General features: G+C 38.2%; 1 protein-coding gene across 3 annotated transcripts in view; it reads right to left on the bottom strand.

Moving 5' to 3' along the window:
• The window catches only part of LOC107756416 (RNA-binding protein Musashi homolog 2-like), a 91,686-nt gene that overhangs the window by 45,812 nt on the left and 28,345 nt on the right, over window positions 1–17,529 (bottom strand). Inside the window, exon 6 of one of the 3 annotated variants that reach the window (XM_016573522.1) lies at window positions 4,909–5,829. The exons of the other annotated variants lie outside the window; for them this stretch is intronic. Coding sequence (XP_016429008.1) covers window positions 5,677–5,829 — 153 coding nt within the window. The 3' untranslated portion in view covers window positions 4,909–5,676. Of the gene's footprint in view, window positions 1–4,908; window positions 5,830–17,529 lie in introns of those variants that run through there. 3 annotated transcript variants of the gene reach the window in all.

Raw genomic sequence — 17,529 nt, 5'->3', positions numbered from 1 at the left:
TACACCAAATACACAAAATAATGTTCTTTTTAGCAACATCATATGACCCCTTTAACTGTTGTGTTTATTTATGTCATTATATTTGCACATTATTATTTTGTGATCTAAATGGCTGCAAATGTAATTTCATCAGTTTTGGGCAATGCAGTTCTCAGACAACATATTTAAAAGGTTAATTAATTATCCAAACAATACATTAAATAAGTTACTTTACTTGTGAATATATATATATATATACACACACTGTATTGATGTATTGCATTTTCAGTGTTTCATCAGTTGAATGATTGACAACTGTGTACACAACACTATGACATGGTGAACAGATTATACTGTACTTCTATCCCTCAGAGCCTTGTTTTCATTCCCGGCAAACAAAATTTTGTGTCTAGCCCGACAAAGTTGTTTTATTAAATGTCTACACTACAAGAACCACACCAGAATCAACATCCCCAGAAAGAAGACTTTGGTGTTCACCATTTAAAAGCCTCACACTTTATGTGTTACGGTAGAGGGCAAACCTATCATCGGTTTAGATAGAGCCATGTAAAATTGAGTTCATAACTGCCTGAGAAAGGTGAAACATGTCACCTGAAGTCTCCTCCCTGCTGAAGCGAACTCAAACATGATCCCCATTTTAATCTCACTAAGACACCGAGAGAGCTGCCAAGCAGGCACAGGCCAGATCAGATGCTAAGCAGGCACAGAGGTGTATTGATGCTTCAATGGCACAGGTCACTCGTGCCTTGCAGACATTGATTTGAGAAGCAGATGTGCAAGTGAGTGCTACAGGACTAACAGGAATCACTTAGGTAATATACTAGCTGAATTCTGCAGAGCCTCTCCTGCGGCCTTCCATATAAACATGCAAACAGGAAGGCCAACTAGAAATGAGCACCTACCAATATAATGCGGGCTGACAAAGACATAATTGCCACTGCGAAAAGTGGAAAGATTGTCGTGTGTAAGACAGCAACCGTTTTGTATGAGCTAGCCTAAACTTCTGGACTCCCTCTGTCTGCTCTCACCCCATTCACTCCCTCCTGGTTTTTAATGTGACTAGAGCAAAGCTGTGTTCAATTAACTCCTATAGTAGACTTCCGGCTTACAGGCATGGAGGAGGTTAACCAGCAAGCACTACAGCAAAGACAGCCAGTAAGTTCTCTGCAAGCCTCCAGGCGGCTTCATTTCACCTGCTGGTCACAGCACTATACTCATTCTCACACCAACAGTCATCAACCTATAAACCTTCATGAACATTAAAGTTAGAGGTCATACTGTGTGGCCAGGCGTGTTTACAAGTAAAAAAATAAATCAACAGAAAAAAGGGCATACTGGGAATTGAATGGATTATGAAAAAGGCTGGATTTATTTAATCAAATATACACTTAAAAAAAACTGTGAAATATTATTGGAATTTAAAATATCTGTTTTCTATTTTTATATATTTTAAATGTTACAACTCCAGTCACATCATCCTTCAGAAACCATTCTAATATGCTGATTTGGTGCTCAAGAAGCACTTATTATTTTTATCATCAAAGTTGAAAACAGTTGTGCTGCTTAATATTTGTGGAAACTGATAAATTTTCAGGATTCTTGAAAAATAGATTTTTTTCTTTTTGTAACAAAAGTCTTTGCTATCACTTTTGAATTTAATGCATTCTTGCTGGGAAAAAAAAGCAAATATGGTGAATTTTAATTTCATACTAAATTAACATAGCCCTTTGCTTATTCCACAAAATTCATTTATGTTTACACTTCATCTTTCTTGCAGGACAAAGATGCAGTTTATCTATTCAGAGCAGTTAATATAGTAAATGCTGTTTGAATTCTGGTTGAGAAAATCGAGAAAAAGGCCAATCATACAGGCAGCATCAGCGGACTACTTTAACTGGCTGAAAAAAAGACATTTAAGGGAATGTCAATCAAACCTGAAGGTATATTTTGTAGACAGGAAAATTAAGGTAGCTCTATGGGGGAGCTCCGCGATCTTTGGCAGGGGTTTGTCAGAATGCACGGAAACACTGATTGGCGGAGGAGTCGCATCATCAGACGCATAACACTGACAGACAACTTTACAGTTAGCTGCAACATTCACATAGCAAATCCTGTGACTTGAGGAAATGCTACGACAGTTTAAATAAACAACACTGACAATTACTGAATAAATCATGAGCTGTCACCACGCTCTCTCTCTCTCACATTTAGCTGTCGAATAAACAGGTACAATTTGTGCGAGATCCATTTTGTTGGCTTCTTTTGCCATTGAAACTCAGAGAAAGTAATAGGTGAAAGGGAAAGCATAATGTAACTGGTAAACATAGGTTGTAAATCTTCCCCCAGCTGTTTTTGAAGTAGAGCCGCTGTTGTGGAATCACAGGAAATGCTGTCTATTTGTTATTATGCAGAACTAAATGAACTGACAGAGAAAATCGAAAAGCATTCCAACCTAATGATAATGGACTGGCGGAATTCGACAGCCCTACAATCTCTCATTTTACTACTCCACATTAGCATTTTACTTAACGTGAAAAATGCCTGTGCACTGCTGAGGAGAATAAATTTGAAGTGCACCATGGATAACTCACTGATTAGCCACAAACCCAGTCCAAGACAAGGACAAATTAAATAATGACCTGCTTAAAAAATGCTAAATAAAACAATCATAAAAAAGACAGCCTGATTAAAATGGTCCATTCGCTATCCTCTATTTGTAAGTATTAAGTTGAAGGCTGCATTGTAAATCATTTTAAAGAGGTCAGCTATTGTTTGTCGGGCAATAAAGGCCAAAAAATGCCAACCAAGAGAGGCTGCATTTTTCAGTCTGGCTAAAGTGATGCCCGTGGCTTGGCAAACACACAGTCTTCTCTAGTTTAAGGCTGGAGAGCCTTGCATCCCTCAGGATGTGTGGTTAGACCGAAGAGCCACAGGAAGAGAATTGGGAGAGAGTCCTATGGGAAAATCTAACCTTAACTGGTAGCTGGTTTCTAGCTGTTCCAGACCATCTTGGTAGCTGGTTAACCAGCTTGGACTACCATAATGACCAACTTCAACTAGCTAATGACCAGCTTGCACACAGCTACTAGTTTAAACTGGATTTTCCAGTAGAGAGTAAGTGCAGCCCATTGCAGACCTGGTCTCCACCGCATGCTCTGTCACTACTGGAGACCTGTAATCAAAGTCAGAGGATAGAAAGAGAGAGAGAGCTAGGGATAGAGGGAGAGAGAACAAGTGAGTGAGATTAAAGGTGCGTAGGGGGTACTCCACTTTCACTCTCAGTGATCAGTGGCGGCTACTTTTAGCATGTCTCCTCCTCATCTGTGGCATTGCCCTTGATTCCACTAACAGTATGAGAGAGAAAGAGAGACAGAGACATCAGCCAGAAGCACAGGAGGTAGCCTTCCCCTCAGTCACCTCATCCAAAAGGAAGTGAAAAAGAAAAGCTATCAAGCACCCACTAAATGTCAAAAATGAGAGACAGACCATAGCTGAGAATCGTCCAAATCAAGGTAAAGTAAACGGGCGAATTAGGAGCTTGTTTTGCAAAAATGACTCAGATTCTCACTAGCTCAGTTTTTTTCAGGTTGTTTTTTTTGTCTCCAAGCATTTAAGAACTAAAGCGCAGTAAAAGATCAAGTTAAAATGTTTTTTCAAGTCAAGATTCACATAAAAAAACAATAATATATTAATATATTAATAATTTGATCAAAATACAGTTAAAGTAGTAATACTGTGAAATATTATTTTTACAATTTAAATTGGCTGTTTTATATTTTAATATATTTGTAATTTATTCCTGTGATTGCAATGCTGAATTTTCAGCAGTCATTACTCCAGTCTTCAGTGTCACATGATCCTTCAGAAATCATTCTGATATGCTGATTTGATGCTCAAGAAACATTTCTTATTATTATCAATGTTGAAAACAGTATTTTGTAGAAACCATGACTGACTTTTTATCAAGATTCTATAATGAATAGAAAGTTCAAAAGAACAGCATTTATTTGAAATAGAAATCTTTTGAAACACTGTAAATGTAATTACTGTCATTTTTGAACATTTAATGCAGTCTTGCTGAATAAAAGTACTAATTTACATTAAAAAAATTACTGACCCCACACATTTAGATATTATAATATAATATAATAATAGATGTGTTTGTGTATAAACTTTAGACAATGTAGCTAAAAATTATATAGAAATAAATAAACAAGGGTAAAAAAAAAAGAAAGAAAGAGCCAAGTTCACAGGTCTCTGTACACCCCACATCACTTAGCCAACATCTCTGCTAAACCCTCACACATCCTTACAGCCTCCGGAAAAAAGCACTAGGAGTAGGAACACACTAAGGATGAGGGTTTTACAGCCCTACCTGAAGCCCTAGACACAGATTTCAGGAATCACTAGAACTTGGGCAAAGAATGCCTTAAAAAATGGGGGTGAGATGAGAGATTTCACATTTCAAGGGTGAGATAGCAACCAGTGAAAATGGTCTGCACCAGTTTAAGATCATCGCCTATCAACCATTGCGAGCACATGCTCTGTGGGTCAAAAGTAGTCTAGCCCTTAACCCTGGTGTGGAGGGAGTGAACAGCTCTCAGAAGGTGACAGTGGCAGTAATGACTGGTTGTGGACAAAAGGATACATTAGGGACAGTGTTGCTTCACAACAAGAGCCTTCTTAAAATAGACTGCTGAGCCAAGATTGACAGGCTCAGGCTCTTCGAGGGCTGAAGATTCAATGTTTACCGCAATTTTTATAATGCGAGTTGGTGATTAATACCAAAAACTTGATCATTTTACATCGTTTTTATCTCTTTTCAAGCATTTGCATCAGTTACACGGTTATGTTGAAATTCATGCATCAATGAATTGTGAGGACATTTATTGCACACATAAAAAACACAGTGGAACAAATATAATCGCCCATGAGAAATAAGCTACTTCCCTAGCCAAAAAAAAAAAAAAAATGAAAGACAAAACTTTTTTCATTGATATCTTAAAATGTGTCCTGTAATAAAAGTCGTTTCCTCTGTTTTGGCGCCACATAAATGGCGGAGTGACTAAGACCCTGTCAGCCTCCATTTATAAATACAACAGGAAAATACACCACCTTTATTTAGTTTATCACTCCCCTGTAATCTCTTGCAACTGTCCCTCGACTGCCAGTAACCCTGTCTGCAACAGAACCACAGGTGGGCCAAATTAATGGCGAGATCGTTTATAAAGCGGTGGTCTTTCCATGTTAATTACTTTTGTATAATTTCTCAGCTCCCGTATTCATAAGCCTGGCTCTTTTGATAGACACGGCAGTATTAAAAGCCCAGTATGTAATACTATGAGCCGCACAGCAGCGTATATAATGAGCCATAAATCAAGTATCATTTACTGTCTATCGTGGGCAATTAATCTTTGCTGTGTTACTCAATGGTGCAACTCTGAGGACAGCTGCCTCTCTGAGCTATGCGCTCATAAACACAACATCAACCGTTCAATATCTTTTATGGTTATGGATGCACACCGTCAACTCGACTCAAACCTCGTCAAAGGTGCCAATCATAAGTTCAAGTGTCGGTGTCTACTTTTCCCTTTCTTTTTTTTTTATCTGCTGATGTTCCACAAGTAAACTTCCCCTTTATGTCCTGTCCTCAGAGAGAGGCTGTGATCTCTGGCTTCACACTCTGATGAATGGTAAAAGCATGTTCAAATAAAAGCTTGTGTGAGGGAAGGGACGGGGACTTTGAGAGTGGTTTTCACGGCAGGCGGCTAAGCGCTGGGATTTGGGAAGACGTGCAGCATGTGCTGCGGAACGGCATGAGAACTGGAGCTGTAAAAGCACAAAAAAAGATAGATGCAGGGGTGAGATGTGATATTCCTGTTCGATAAAACTGTAGAAAAATGCACAAGCTTTCGTTTAGAGACGTGGTTTCGAGGTAGCTTTATTGTTGCTAAAATAAATTTAACTCTCAAATGCTTTCGGGCCAAATTGCAGAATATGAATTCACTCTGAAACTGTACATTCATTGTAGCTTTTCAAGGTTTGATCAAACACAAAGCAATAGATGCTGGAGGAGACGAGAGTTCCTAAACTTTCAGGTTCAGTCAGGAGCTCTCAGTAGGGTGTCTACTTCAATAGAACAAGCACAACTGAACTTGGTTGTTTACCAATTTAGGCCTGAATCAGGATAGCAAGCTGTTGTTTGTTTGCTCGGTTCAAAACGGAAGAATTGGAACTGGAATTTGGGCTGTAAAGAGCTTTTAAACTACATCCATCCCAGCAGCACGTACAGTAAACCACATTTCTGCTCAAACTCCAACACTCTCAAAGCAAAATATACAAGAGTAATATTGTTAAGTCTCCGGAATAAGAAGTGCCTGGGTGGTATGACTGACTATAACGAGAGATTCTGCTGTACCATTTTTTTACTGCATTATATCTGTGATGCAACTTTTAAAAATCTGACAAGCAAACTGAGCATTTCCATTATAGATTCATTGTTTATTATTGCTTCTCGGCCTTTTGGCTAAGATCAAGTGTAGATTCATTGTTTATAATGGGAGCAATTTAGTTTTGACGCACTGCATTAAGAAACACTCCGTTTTACTTTGTTCATCTCAATTTGCAGCATTAAAACAGAATTCATGGGGGGACTAGCCCCCCTCAATGTCTACGGTGGTTATCGCCCTGATCAGACATGAAAATATGATGTGGCACTATCGTGCAGTCTGTAATGATATGACGTTAGTTAGCAAATATTAGCGATTTTTTGCAAACATTTCTTTGAGTAACATGACCGTAATATGAACTCACGATTGAATGCAACATAAAACAAATGATTACTTTTCGTTAAAATCTTTATTAATGCCAAAAATGCTTACATTTATGTGTCTTTTTGTTCGCTCGGGCAGCCATGTTGCCGCTGAAGCCGGTTTACGCTGAGATAATTCATACCCCTTCGTTTGAAGTGTGGTCCCGAAAAATCTTCGTTTGAAGGGCTATCTGGCCCTTCCCCTACCCCTCCAACCAAAAGAGAATTGAGACACCCCTACCCCTTCACGTGAACGCGCGAAACGGAGGGGTAGGGGAAAGGGGAAGAATCAAGTCATATTTAATATATTACCGCTATGAATGTTGTTTTCAACTCAGTGCTTACATAATGTGAAGCTGTTTTTGCACTGATGCCAGACTTATTTAAGAATGATCTTATCTTTTGATTGCATCCATCAAGTTCCAATAAATAAAATTAAGTCACTAGATTATAGAAAAATAGATATTACAAGACTATATATAGTCTATATAAATATTCACAGCTTGAGTTTCTACCAAAAATGATCAAATCATGATGTGATATACGATTTTGGCCATGCTGTCCACTTCTAAGTGAGTAATAAAGGACAGCAGGCTGTATTTGGCCTGGCCATGTCTACATTTGGAGGACGCATCAAACGGCCCTGACTCCCCAAGGTTGAATCAAGAACATTGAAACCTCGACCGAGGCAGCTGTGGAAACAATGGCTGCACTGCTGTCGCCAATCAACAAACAAGTGCCCCCCGAGCGGCCCATCTCCCCTACTGCTCACAGCCATTAAGAGAGGGCCAGCAGGCCCAAATCTACTGCAGGGCAGAGGGGCCACAGCTGTGGGGAACATTGGCACAGCAGGGATCTCTAAGAACGGAGAGAGGAGCACGGATGAAGACACAAATCGGTGCACTGTGATGATAATACTGCAAAATCATCCTACAAGCATGAATATGGAAGTTTTAGATGGGTATTCTTACATCCTGACCTGTGCCACCAATAAAAAACGATGATGTAACTGACTATGACATTAGCTGCCCCAAATTAAATGTACTGCAGTCTTTGTTTTTGCAGTCGTACACAGTCTTTGTTTACAATAAATAGTAGATTTGAAAACAAATTTTAATACCCAAAACAATTTAAGTTTGCATTTTTAGATCAACAGAAATTGGCTCTGATGTAAAGTTATTAAAATAAATCAAATTGATCAAATTCATTAAAACAAAAAATATATTTTTTTCTAAAGAAAATAAAGAAAATTTGGAAAAAGTTGTGCACAGTTTTGAGAATACATTTTAATAACCAAAGGAATTTAATCCTGCATCTTTAGCCAGTTGGTTTTAAAGTCCCCCTGTAGTGAAAATCTAGTTTTTTATGTTGTTTATTTGTCTATGTGGTGTTTTTAATACGTTTTTAGACAAACCATGTGCCAATCTATTAATCAACACCCTTGCTGGATGATCAAAGATAAGTTTTAAGGGATAAAATATTTGACTACAGGGGGACTTTAAAGTTACTTTAATATGCAAGAGATTAAATAATTTGATTTAAAAAAAATACAAATTGGAAGAAGTTGAAGTAGACTAGCAGAAAAAAAAAAACTGATCAAATTAATTAAATGCACATAGTAATGGGTACATACAGCATAAATGGTATTATTATGCTGCAGCTATTACCTGATGTTAGCTGTTCCTTATTTGAGACCGGCAGAAGGTCCCAGTCCAATAAAAAAAAAAAAAGCATGTTTACTTAGTAGTATGCACCAAATTTCCATTGCATGAAAAGCATTTTGCAAAACGTACTGCTTTCGCTGCATCAATTAACTCAATGAACTGGCCAATACTGACCATTTAAGAAAGCACAATCCCAGCTCTTCACGCTTCCATATAACCATTTACTCTGTCAATTGTTACCAAATATGTCGAACCCTGAAGGTAAAAACCCATTAGTTATAATTATTCACCTATGACACTGATCAGAGCGCCCCAGGCTATTGGCATCAGCTGCTCTCGACTCAACAGCGAAGCCGCGGTTAAGTGTGTGCCAGAAGAATGGATGGATGGATAACTGCTCTCAAGCAGACATTTACATCCGAGCTGTATGGTCAGTGGGAACACTATATCTATATTCTCCTGCAGTAGCCCACTCTTCCTCAAACATTCATCCTCATAACTTTCCCATTACACACAATGCATTGACCATCCACCGAGGACTTCCCGGTATGGGTGTCATATCTCAGCATTACTAGGAGCTAAAACGGCTCTTATGATTGCTTTAGAATGATGATGCGATTCCTTTAATGATGTTATTATTTAAGAAACCACTCGGACTTGAGCCAAGTGTATATTCACCATTCCTTCTCACATTTAACACTATTAAGCGTATCGTCTGCATTCAGACTTAGTGATTTCAGATCTTGGCTGATATTTTTCGGGATCCAGCATTGATTGTTAACTGACTTGATGTGGCACTTATTTGCTCCAAGGGTCTTCCCATTAGGGAAGTATACCTGCAGTCGAACACAGTAACGTAGCAACCACGGTCACATGGCCCATGCGCACTGCAAGGAGTTGATATTGTACACCTCCAGGCCCAGAGAATTGGCAAAGAAGTGAGCAGACCCATCGATCACCTTCAGTTCTCATCCTATATTACATTATTAACTGCTTTTTCGTTTCAGCATTCAGGCTTATGAATGTAGGTGCGTCTCTACCGACAGGCAAAAGGGGGAAAATTTGTTCTGGCAATTGAGAACTCCGGCAAAAACAGCCTGTGTTATATACAATTCCTGTGTTGACATACTTCTATTGAAACAAAAAGCTGGGGTGGGACATATCAAAGCACTTGTCCTTCATCATTTAAACATCCAATAGCCCTTAGTTTAAAATGCAGCATGACAAAATTTATGCTTGCTATTGTATTGGGAAAAAAATTAAATGCACATCTGCATAAATAAATAAATCCATAAATACATGAATGGTAAATTTAGAGGAAATGAGCACGCACAATTAAACATCCAAACAACCATCGACTGATTAAAAAAAAAAATTTTTTTAAATCTCTTATATTAAAACATTGCACATGCCTTATATGTACACACACACATATTTCCAGTATATGGAAGATAACAGGCACACAAGCCACAAAACACTGTATTTGATTTAATTTTGCATAAGGTTGGCAGCAGAGGGTTTGTATGAGGTACAGAGCTGTCAGAAACAAGTCTGATTTAATAAACCATTTATTGTTAAGATGGTCTGACAGCAGATCATCACAAGGCAAAACAGAGTCAAGAATCTCTGAGACCCAAGGATTGCAGGGTCAGCTACTGTAACACCCTGTGAAACATAAGAGATTTCCACTGGACTCTCACGGCTGCTTGTGATTGATCATTAAAATTTGATGTAGAGATGAGCAAGCCTGTATGTTCAGAGGCTCCATTTCATTCATAATTGATTGCCAATTATTCTGCCGATTACCAACAAGCCGCACGTTTCACTCTGAACTCCTCTAACTAAGGAGGTTAAAGACCCGAAGCCTAGAACACGAGCTCCAGACATAATACGTCAAAAGGAACCGCCACCCAAGAGCTGCCTTCATATTCAGCGAGACGCAACCTTTAACCACTGAGGCCTATGGGTAATTAATGTGCTGTTCATTTTACTAATAACTAGCTTAATTATTCATCACAGACACTAGCCACAGATAAATGATTGTGATTTATTGTATCGCTGCATCAGGGTCTTTGAGTAATTAGTACTGCTGGAAAGCACAACACTTGGCCCTGTGTGCCACCGCACTAAATTTTAGCTGTGATGTCCATACTATTAATAACAAATATGCCCCTCAAAAGTGTCTACATTTTCATTCACATTGCATACATTTACATCTATAATTCATAAAATTGGTCATTTATAGCGCTCAAGTATGATGCTTATATTTGAATAATTTTATTATACAGCTATACACTGTAATTTAATGTTTAAATCGAAATATTAAATCAGTGAAGAAAAAAAATGCTGAATTAATTTATGCCTAATTTATCAATTAATGCCTTCCCATATTTGCCTATAACACAAATGCATGTGTGAGTTTGTATGTGTTGTAGGGTTGTGACGGTGAGGAAATTTTCCCACCAGTTAATCGACGTGTGACAACACCGGTAATACCGGTATCACCGTGGGGGCGGGGGTGTTCCCTCTTTTCCTTGCTTTCCTTCGCTTTTAAATAGCTTGTAAAAGCTGCGTGCGCATTTTACTTTCACTTTCAAATAGCGACAATTCGCCGTAAAGCAATTGTTCGTTTTTAGTTTGTTTGAATTTCCCCTCTGTTGTTTGGCATGCTGCATTGAGCAGCCGCGTTAAGTTTTTAATTGTAGTGTCTGTTCTTTTACTGAACTAAATGATTTCTATTAATTACAAATATAAAAAATTATATATATATATATTTGATAAAAAATCTAAATGACGGTGGGGGTCGGTGGGCAAGTGACATAACCGGTGTTGTGGCTTAACACCGGTACCACCGTCAGCAACTTCTATCGCGGCAAGCCTATTTGAAACACTAAGAAATGTAATAGTGTAAATTGTTCTTAATTTAAAATAATTTCTATTTTCATATAATTTAAAATCTACTGAATATTCAGCAGTCATTACTCCAGTCTTCAGTGTCACATGATCCTTTAGAAATCATTCTAATATGCTGATTTGGTGCTCAAGAAACATTTCTTATTGACATCAACGCTGAAAACATTTGTGTTGCTTAATATTATTGTGTAAGCTCTTATTCACTTTTTTCAGGATTCTTTGAGGAACAGAAATTGCAAAAGAGCAGAAATAGAAATCTTTTGTAACATTACAAATGTCTTTACTGTCACTGTTTACTGTTTTCTTTGCTGAATTAAAGTGTTAATTTCCTTTTTTAAATTTTTTATCTTTTGAATAATATGCATATAAACTTTTTTAAAATACTTATAATCAATACTAGTTCATAATGATTCAAGGGATGAATCATAAAATATATTATTTCATAAAAGTACAGTAAGGAACCTGAATGGGAAAAATACCTCCTGAAACAACAGAGGGAGGTCACTGCTATGTTATATTCTCACATATTGTTAGGCCCATAAAGTGTGGTTCACTGTAGAGCTGTACAAACTTTATTTAAAAGTCAATACTTCCAGCTTTGACTATGTATGTCGAATCATGAGATACATAGACATATAGACAATATTACTTGTTATGTAATAGTTACGCCACACACACCCTAAATGTTCTGAAATGTGGATTATGACTTTTACCTGCCAAGCTGTAACTTGTATGAGTGTGTAATTGAGCATACAGCAGAATACAAAGAGCTTTTTTAGGGAGAGAGAGAGAGAGAGAGAGAGAGAGAGAGAGAGAGAGAGAAACCTATCAATATCTTAGAGCTAGCAGTCTCAGAACAAAACACATCAGCCAGGACAGGGACAAAAATAAAAGCCTGCACCATTTGCAACTCCAACAGGGAGACACTCCTAATGGGCCTCCGTAAGTTCACCAGAGGAGAGGGCCTGCAGGAGATTTATTTTAAAAACCGAGAGGAAAATGATGACAGTTGGGCTGAGAATTCCAAATAAAAAATCTGCTGCTGAATAAGGGATTGTTTGAGCTCTGCTAGTTTCAAATAAAATAGTTAATGTCATATTCGAAGCCATGTGGGGCAAAAACTTCAGTGTTCAAAAACATCACTGCCATAAAGGTGCGACATCACTCTTCCACTCGAAAATGAAATTGTCATCAGGGACAGTAGTAATTGTAAATATAAAGTTATTTATACTAAATACACTACCATTCAAAAGTTTGTGGTCAGTAAGTTGTTGTTTTTTTAGCAAGGATGCATTAAATTGGTCAAAAGTGAAAGTTAAGACATTTATAATGTTACAAAAGATTTTTATTTCAAACAAATGCTGTTCTTTTTAACTTTATTTAAAGAATCCTGAAAAAATGCATCACAGTTTTCAATAAACTATTTTCAACATTGATGATAAATGTTTCTTGAGCACTAAATCAGTGTATTATGATTTCTGAAGGATCATGTGACTCTGAAGACTGGAGAAATAACCGCTGAAAATTCAGCTTTGCCATTACAGAAATAAATTAAAATATAGCCGCAAGCAGTGACACGGTGCCAAGCCCCGAATGGGCAGCAAAAGTAATGCAGAGCCAGTAGTGCAAAAACAGCATAAAGAGAATGCACACAAAAATTGGAAGTACAGGTGAGAATGAACTCAAAAAAAATAAAAATAAAAAATACACCTTTTCTTCAATTTGCTACTAAATCACACATAATCACTCAAGTTGGTCAGTTCCATATAGCAGAAGAATAATGGTACATTTAATAAGAGTGTAATGTATACATTTTCTATATAAAAATTTTATTTTGCACCTGTTACTGTTGTTAATAAAAGTAAATTTTGTATGCATCTTAACTCAAGCTTAGTGCTTTACTGTCAAATCTGTATAAACAATAAACAAAAGAAAAATAAACAAGAAATTAACGTGTAATATTATTAGTAACTGCACTAATTAATGCAAAACAATAGTAATTTTATGATTAACGGATCTATATTTTAATACTCCCACACACCACCCCCAGCGCTACCAAGTCTGCTCCTGGCGCCACCATCTGTAGAACTGAGTGGCGCTGGTGCCACTGCTCTCAAATGTTAGTCTGGAGCCCTGATGAACTGCGTTTTGTATTTAAATAAGGTAATTCTTATAAAGGCACAATGTCTCAAATGGAAGTGAATTTTACACCATTTCAAGCCACAGTACCTCTTGCGGTTTGGGCATGGTCCACAAGGGACTTGAACCCACGACCTGAAAGGTTTGGGGAATGTCGCTTTACAAGTTGTGCCACTCAGTTGATGTGAAATACCGAGGCTGCTAAGGAGATCTTTCATTGTGAAAATGAACACATGACTTAGCATGTCACTGAAATTAGCATGCTAACCAGTTAGCATGCTAAGCTAAATAGCATAACACAACAAGCTCTGGCATGGTCAATTTCAGAGAGGTATTTCTCGGGAACGGTAGTGAATATCAAAAATCTGTTCAATCATTTCTGTGCAGCTCGGTCCAAAGATCATCTGAGCCAATTTTTATTTACAAAATTTGAAGGAGGAGTAGCGAAAAAATTGGAAAACTGTACGGTACAAAATGGCTGCTATTGTAATGGTGACATTTTCATTTTTGGGTGAACAATCCCTTGAAATGACTGCAGCCGTACACAGTATGGTATAAAATAGGTCAGCCGAGACCCCTGTGAATTAGAGCACAGCACACTGACTGAGTCTTGAAAAGGTGCGAGTTTGTTTTGGCGTCGGTGTAGCGACAGGGGAGTAAAGCAGGTCAGTCCTCTCAAGCGCACTGTCCCTCCTGTTGTTTCAGCTGTATCAGCATTGTCCCCAGCAAGTTCCCATCTCCCTGCATACTTCAGAGAGACCCAGCATTGCCCTTTACCCTCTCACGCTACATCAAAAGCCTAGCGTGCATCTGCTGAAGCTAACAGCTGTTGCTAACCAGTCGCGCTCAAGGCTAATTTCATTTGATGCTTTGATTCGTGCAGTGCCTTACGTGCAACGCTAAGTGTATTTGTGTCTTTGGTCAATATGAAAGGAAGATGGCACTTGTTTTGTTCTTAGATGTAGTTGGTGTGCCATCTGCTTTTAAAGATCAAATGAAATCCCACAGCATTAGCGTGGAAAATCAAAGTAAGTGGTTTCTCAGGGACTTGCGTAGTGAACGGGATAAGCTAAATCCTGAAGTAGGGATTGCGTCTGCATATGCAGCCCAGCCTTTTGCAAGTTCACCGTTACATAACTGAACCGCTACTACTGCCAAACAAACAAGTAAAAGAAAAAATGCTTAGCAAACCTGGGCATGCAAGATTAAAGGTTAGTTCAAAAGTCGACTAAAATGACAAATGAGACAAATTGGAATCCAATCAGTTACAAAAAAGCCTCTTTAACTTTGTCTTTTTAAAGAAGACAAGGTGTAATTTAACTCACTGATGGGATTTGCAAAAGGAAAAATGCATATTATAAAGGCCTGGCCAACATTCTGTGCTCCTAAATGGAAGTGAACTAAATAAAGCAACAATACTATTAAAATAACTAAATAAATCACACAATGGAAAATCAGTGACAACCATAGCCCTCATGAGAAAAAAAAAAAAAACACACGTTGTCTCTTTGCAAATGGATTTGTTGTGGATAGCAAGCCTGCAACACTCAAACACACTCTCTTACTCTGTCTTTCACTCTCACTCTTTGCCAGTAATCTCTCTCTCTATGCGAGAAAAACAGCCTCTAAATTTAGCATCAGATTTATCATGCAGTAGCAAAGGCTCCAGCTAACCAGAGGGCGGAGAGAATGCAACCAAAGGAGGCGTCGCCTCTGAGGGGGGTGTCCGTTGCTAGTCACATTCGAAGCCAATAAAAAAATTTAAAAAGGCTTGGGCCTGACAGCCATGCACACACTGCAGTTAATAGATGCTCCTGCTTCCCTGACCTACCACGCTGAACAAACCACAGAGATCCGGATGAGCGTATTAATACCTTTTTGTACCTTTTACAGAACTAAATAGGGACCTCACTAAGGTCCACTATGGCATTGGTTTTCAACTCCCAAAAAAGGGTCGCCAGTATGGGTTGGCAACAATTGCTAATTAAAAATAATAAAACTAAACATATTCAACCACAGTTCAGATGGTAAAATAAACAGGCTTGTCAGATTTAAAAGCAAAGAGAAAATTTAAAAATTGGTGTACATCTAATAAATAAAAAAAATTGTCTACAGTATACCTGTCAGCTGTCACTTGGTAAAAAATTGCCAAATTACACAAATATCAATATGGTCAGGTGGCTTGACATGTCTTCATCCTCAAAAACCATGAACAAAATTACGCAAGGTAAATGGAAATATGACCCAGACTACATTCAATACAGGTTCACTGAAGAGAGGATAAACTACTTTGAGCAGACCACAATCGGTTGTGTGGCGAATTACAGGCTTGAGCATGAAGCTATTGAAATTCAAGACAGAAACCAAAATGCTCCATTTTCCAATTCAGCCAATTTAAAAGTTAATAATTTCACAATTTGTAGGGCCTATGCAGTTCATGGTATCATCAATACATTTCAATTATTAATTTCAACAATATTATTTTTGTATAATAAACAATTTTGGTTCTATGTTGGGTTGCCTTCTGATTTCCTGAAACTAAACCAGTTCTACAAGGTACAAATTATATCATCCCTATGTGCACTGTATGTGTGAGGGACAAAAAAAAAGAGAGATACAGAGTGACGAAAAGACATGAGAGAGAGCAAGCCAAGTGTTCCTGAGTGGAAAGTAAAAAAGGTGCCCTTGCAGTGGGATGTCTGTGGGAAACACTGCAGTTTTACTCAAATGAAACTGTCAAATGCTCATGAAGTGACTCTCAGAGGGAGTCAGAGCAGTTCTGGAGATGTTGTTCATGTATTTATGTCCTTTATGTAGTGAGACGACAGAAGCTGAAATCACCTGAAAGCGTTGCACACTTTGCATGTATAGAAAACAAAACCTACAGAGTTACACAGAGACACGCAGAACGTGCAGGATTCATATTTAAATAGTATTTTTTCGGCTTAATATTTACAGATACTAGTCTTTAGGCCACAGAGTGGTGAGTTCTGACAGGCTGCATCAGAGCCAAATAGCGTGTTTCAAAATGAAGTTATTTTATCGGCAAATCGGTTTTGAAAATGACCGATGCCGATAATCATAAAAATGCTTAATATCGGTGTCAATAATCGGCCAGGCCGATAATCGGTCGACCCCTAATCTGTGTATTATAATGTTGTGATTAGGGATGTGCGGGTCTAGTCGACTAGTCGACTAAACGGTACAGCTCCTACTAGTCGACACTGAAAACAATAGTCGATTACACGACAGAAAAAAAAACGCACGCACAGAGGGGTTTTTTTCTTACCATCTTTTGGGGGTTTCTTGCTTTTAGACTAGTCGACTAGTCGGATACAAAACTTTCGTTTAAACGTCAGTCAAATTAGTCGTCGCGCACATCCCTAGTTGTGATGCCTAAATTTACTTAAAGACCACCACATTGATGACATTCACAAAAACTGTTAAGTGTTTTTTTAAACAAAAATAGTACAGATTTTTAACATGGACTTGTCTATACCGGCCAAAATTAGGGGTGGGAGAAAAAAATCGATCCATCGATGCATCGCGATTCTCTCTTGAACGATTCTGGATAGATTCTGAGAATTTCAGAATCGATTATGAGCTTAGTTTTTAACCAGATGCGCGATGACGCTAAGTTTGCTTTAGAAACACCCGTATTCTGCTTGCTTCCAATTCCTCACACACATACACCACTAGAACCTTCTGTAAAATAATCTTTCAATTACAAGGATATTCGCGGGCTTCATTGCACAGGATGCGCTGTGAGAGACGCACGCTTTGTTTGATGTTACACTTGAAGTGTGCGGTCTCGCCCGTCTGTATTTTCCTTAAAAATGCTCTACGAAGTCACCATTTATGTGGTTTGGAATGCAGTGGACTTATATATTTAAAATATGAATCTCACTAACAGAAGGCTGCTTTCAATTTCAAATGCTGACATGCGCTTTGTTTGTGAAGACTGCTCACGCATGCGGCTGTGCGCGACTCCGTGTAAGTGGT

This window comes from Sinocyclocheilus rhinocerous, unplaced genomic scaffold (assembly GCF_001515625.1).
Source record: "Sinocyclocheilus rhinocerous isolate Xijiao unplaced genomic scaffold, SAMN03320098_v1.1 scaffold1152, whole genome shotgun sequence".
Classification (NCBI taxonomy): Eukaryota; Metazoa; Chordata; class Actinopteri; order Cypriniformes; family Cyprinidae; genus Sinocyclocheilus; species Sinocyclocheilus rhinocerous.
The sequence above is the reverse complement of the archived record's forward strand: the minus strand, read 5'-3'. Positions and strand labels throughout refer to the sequence as shown.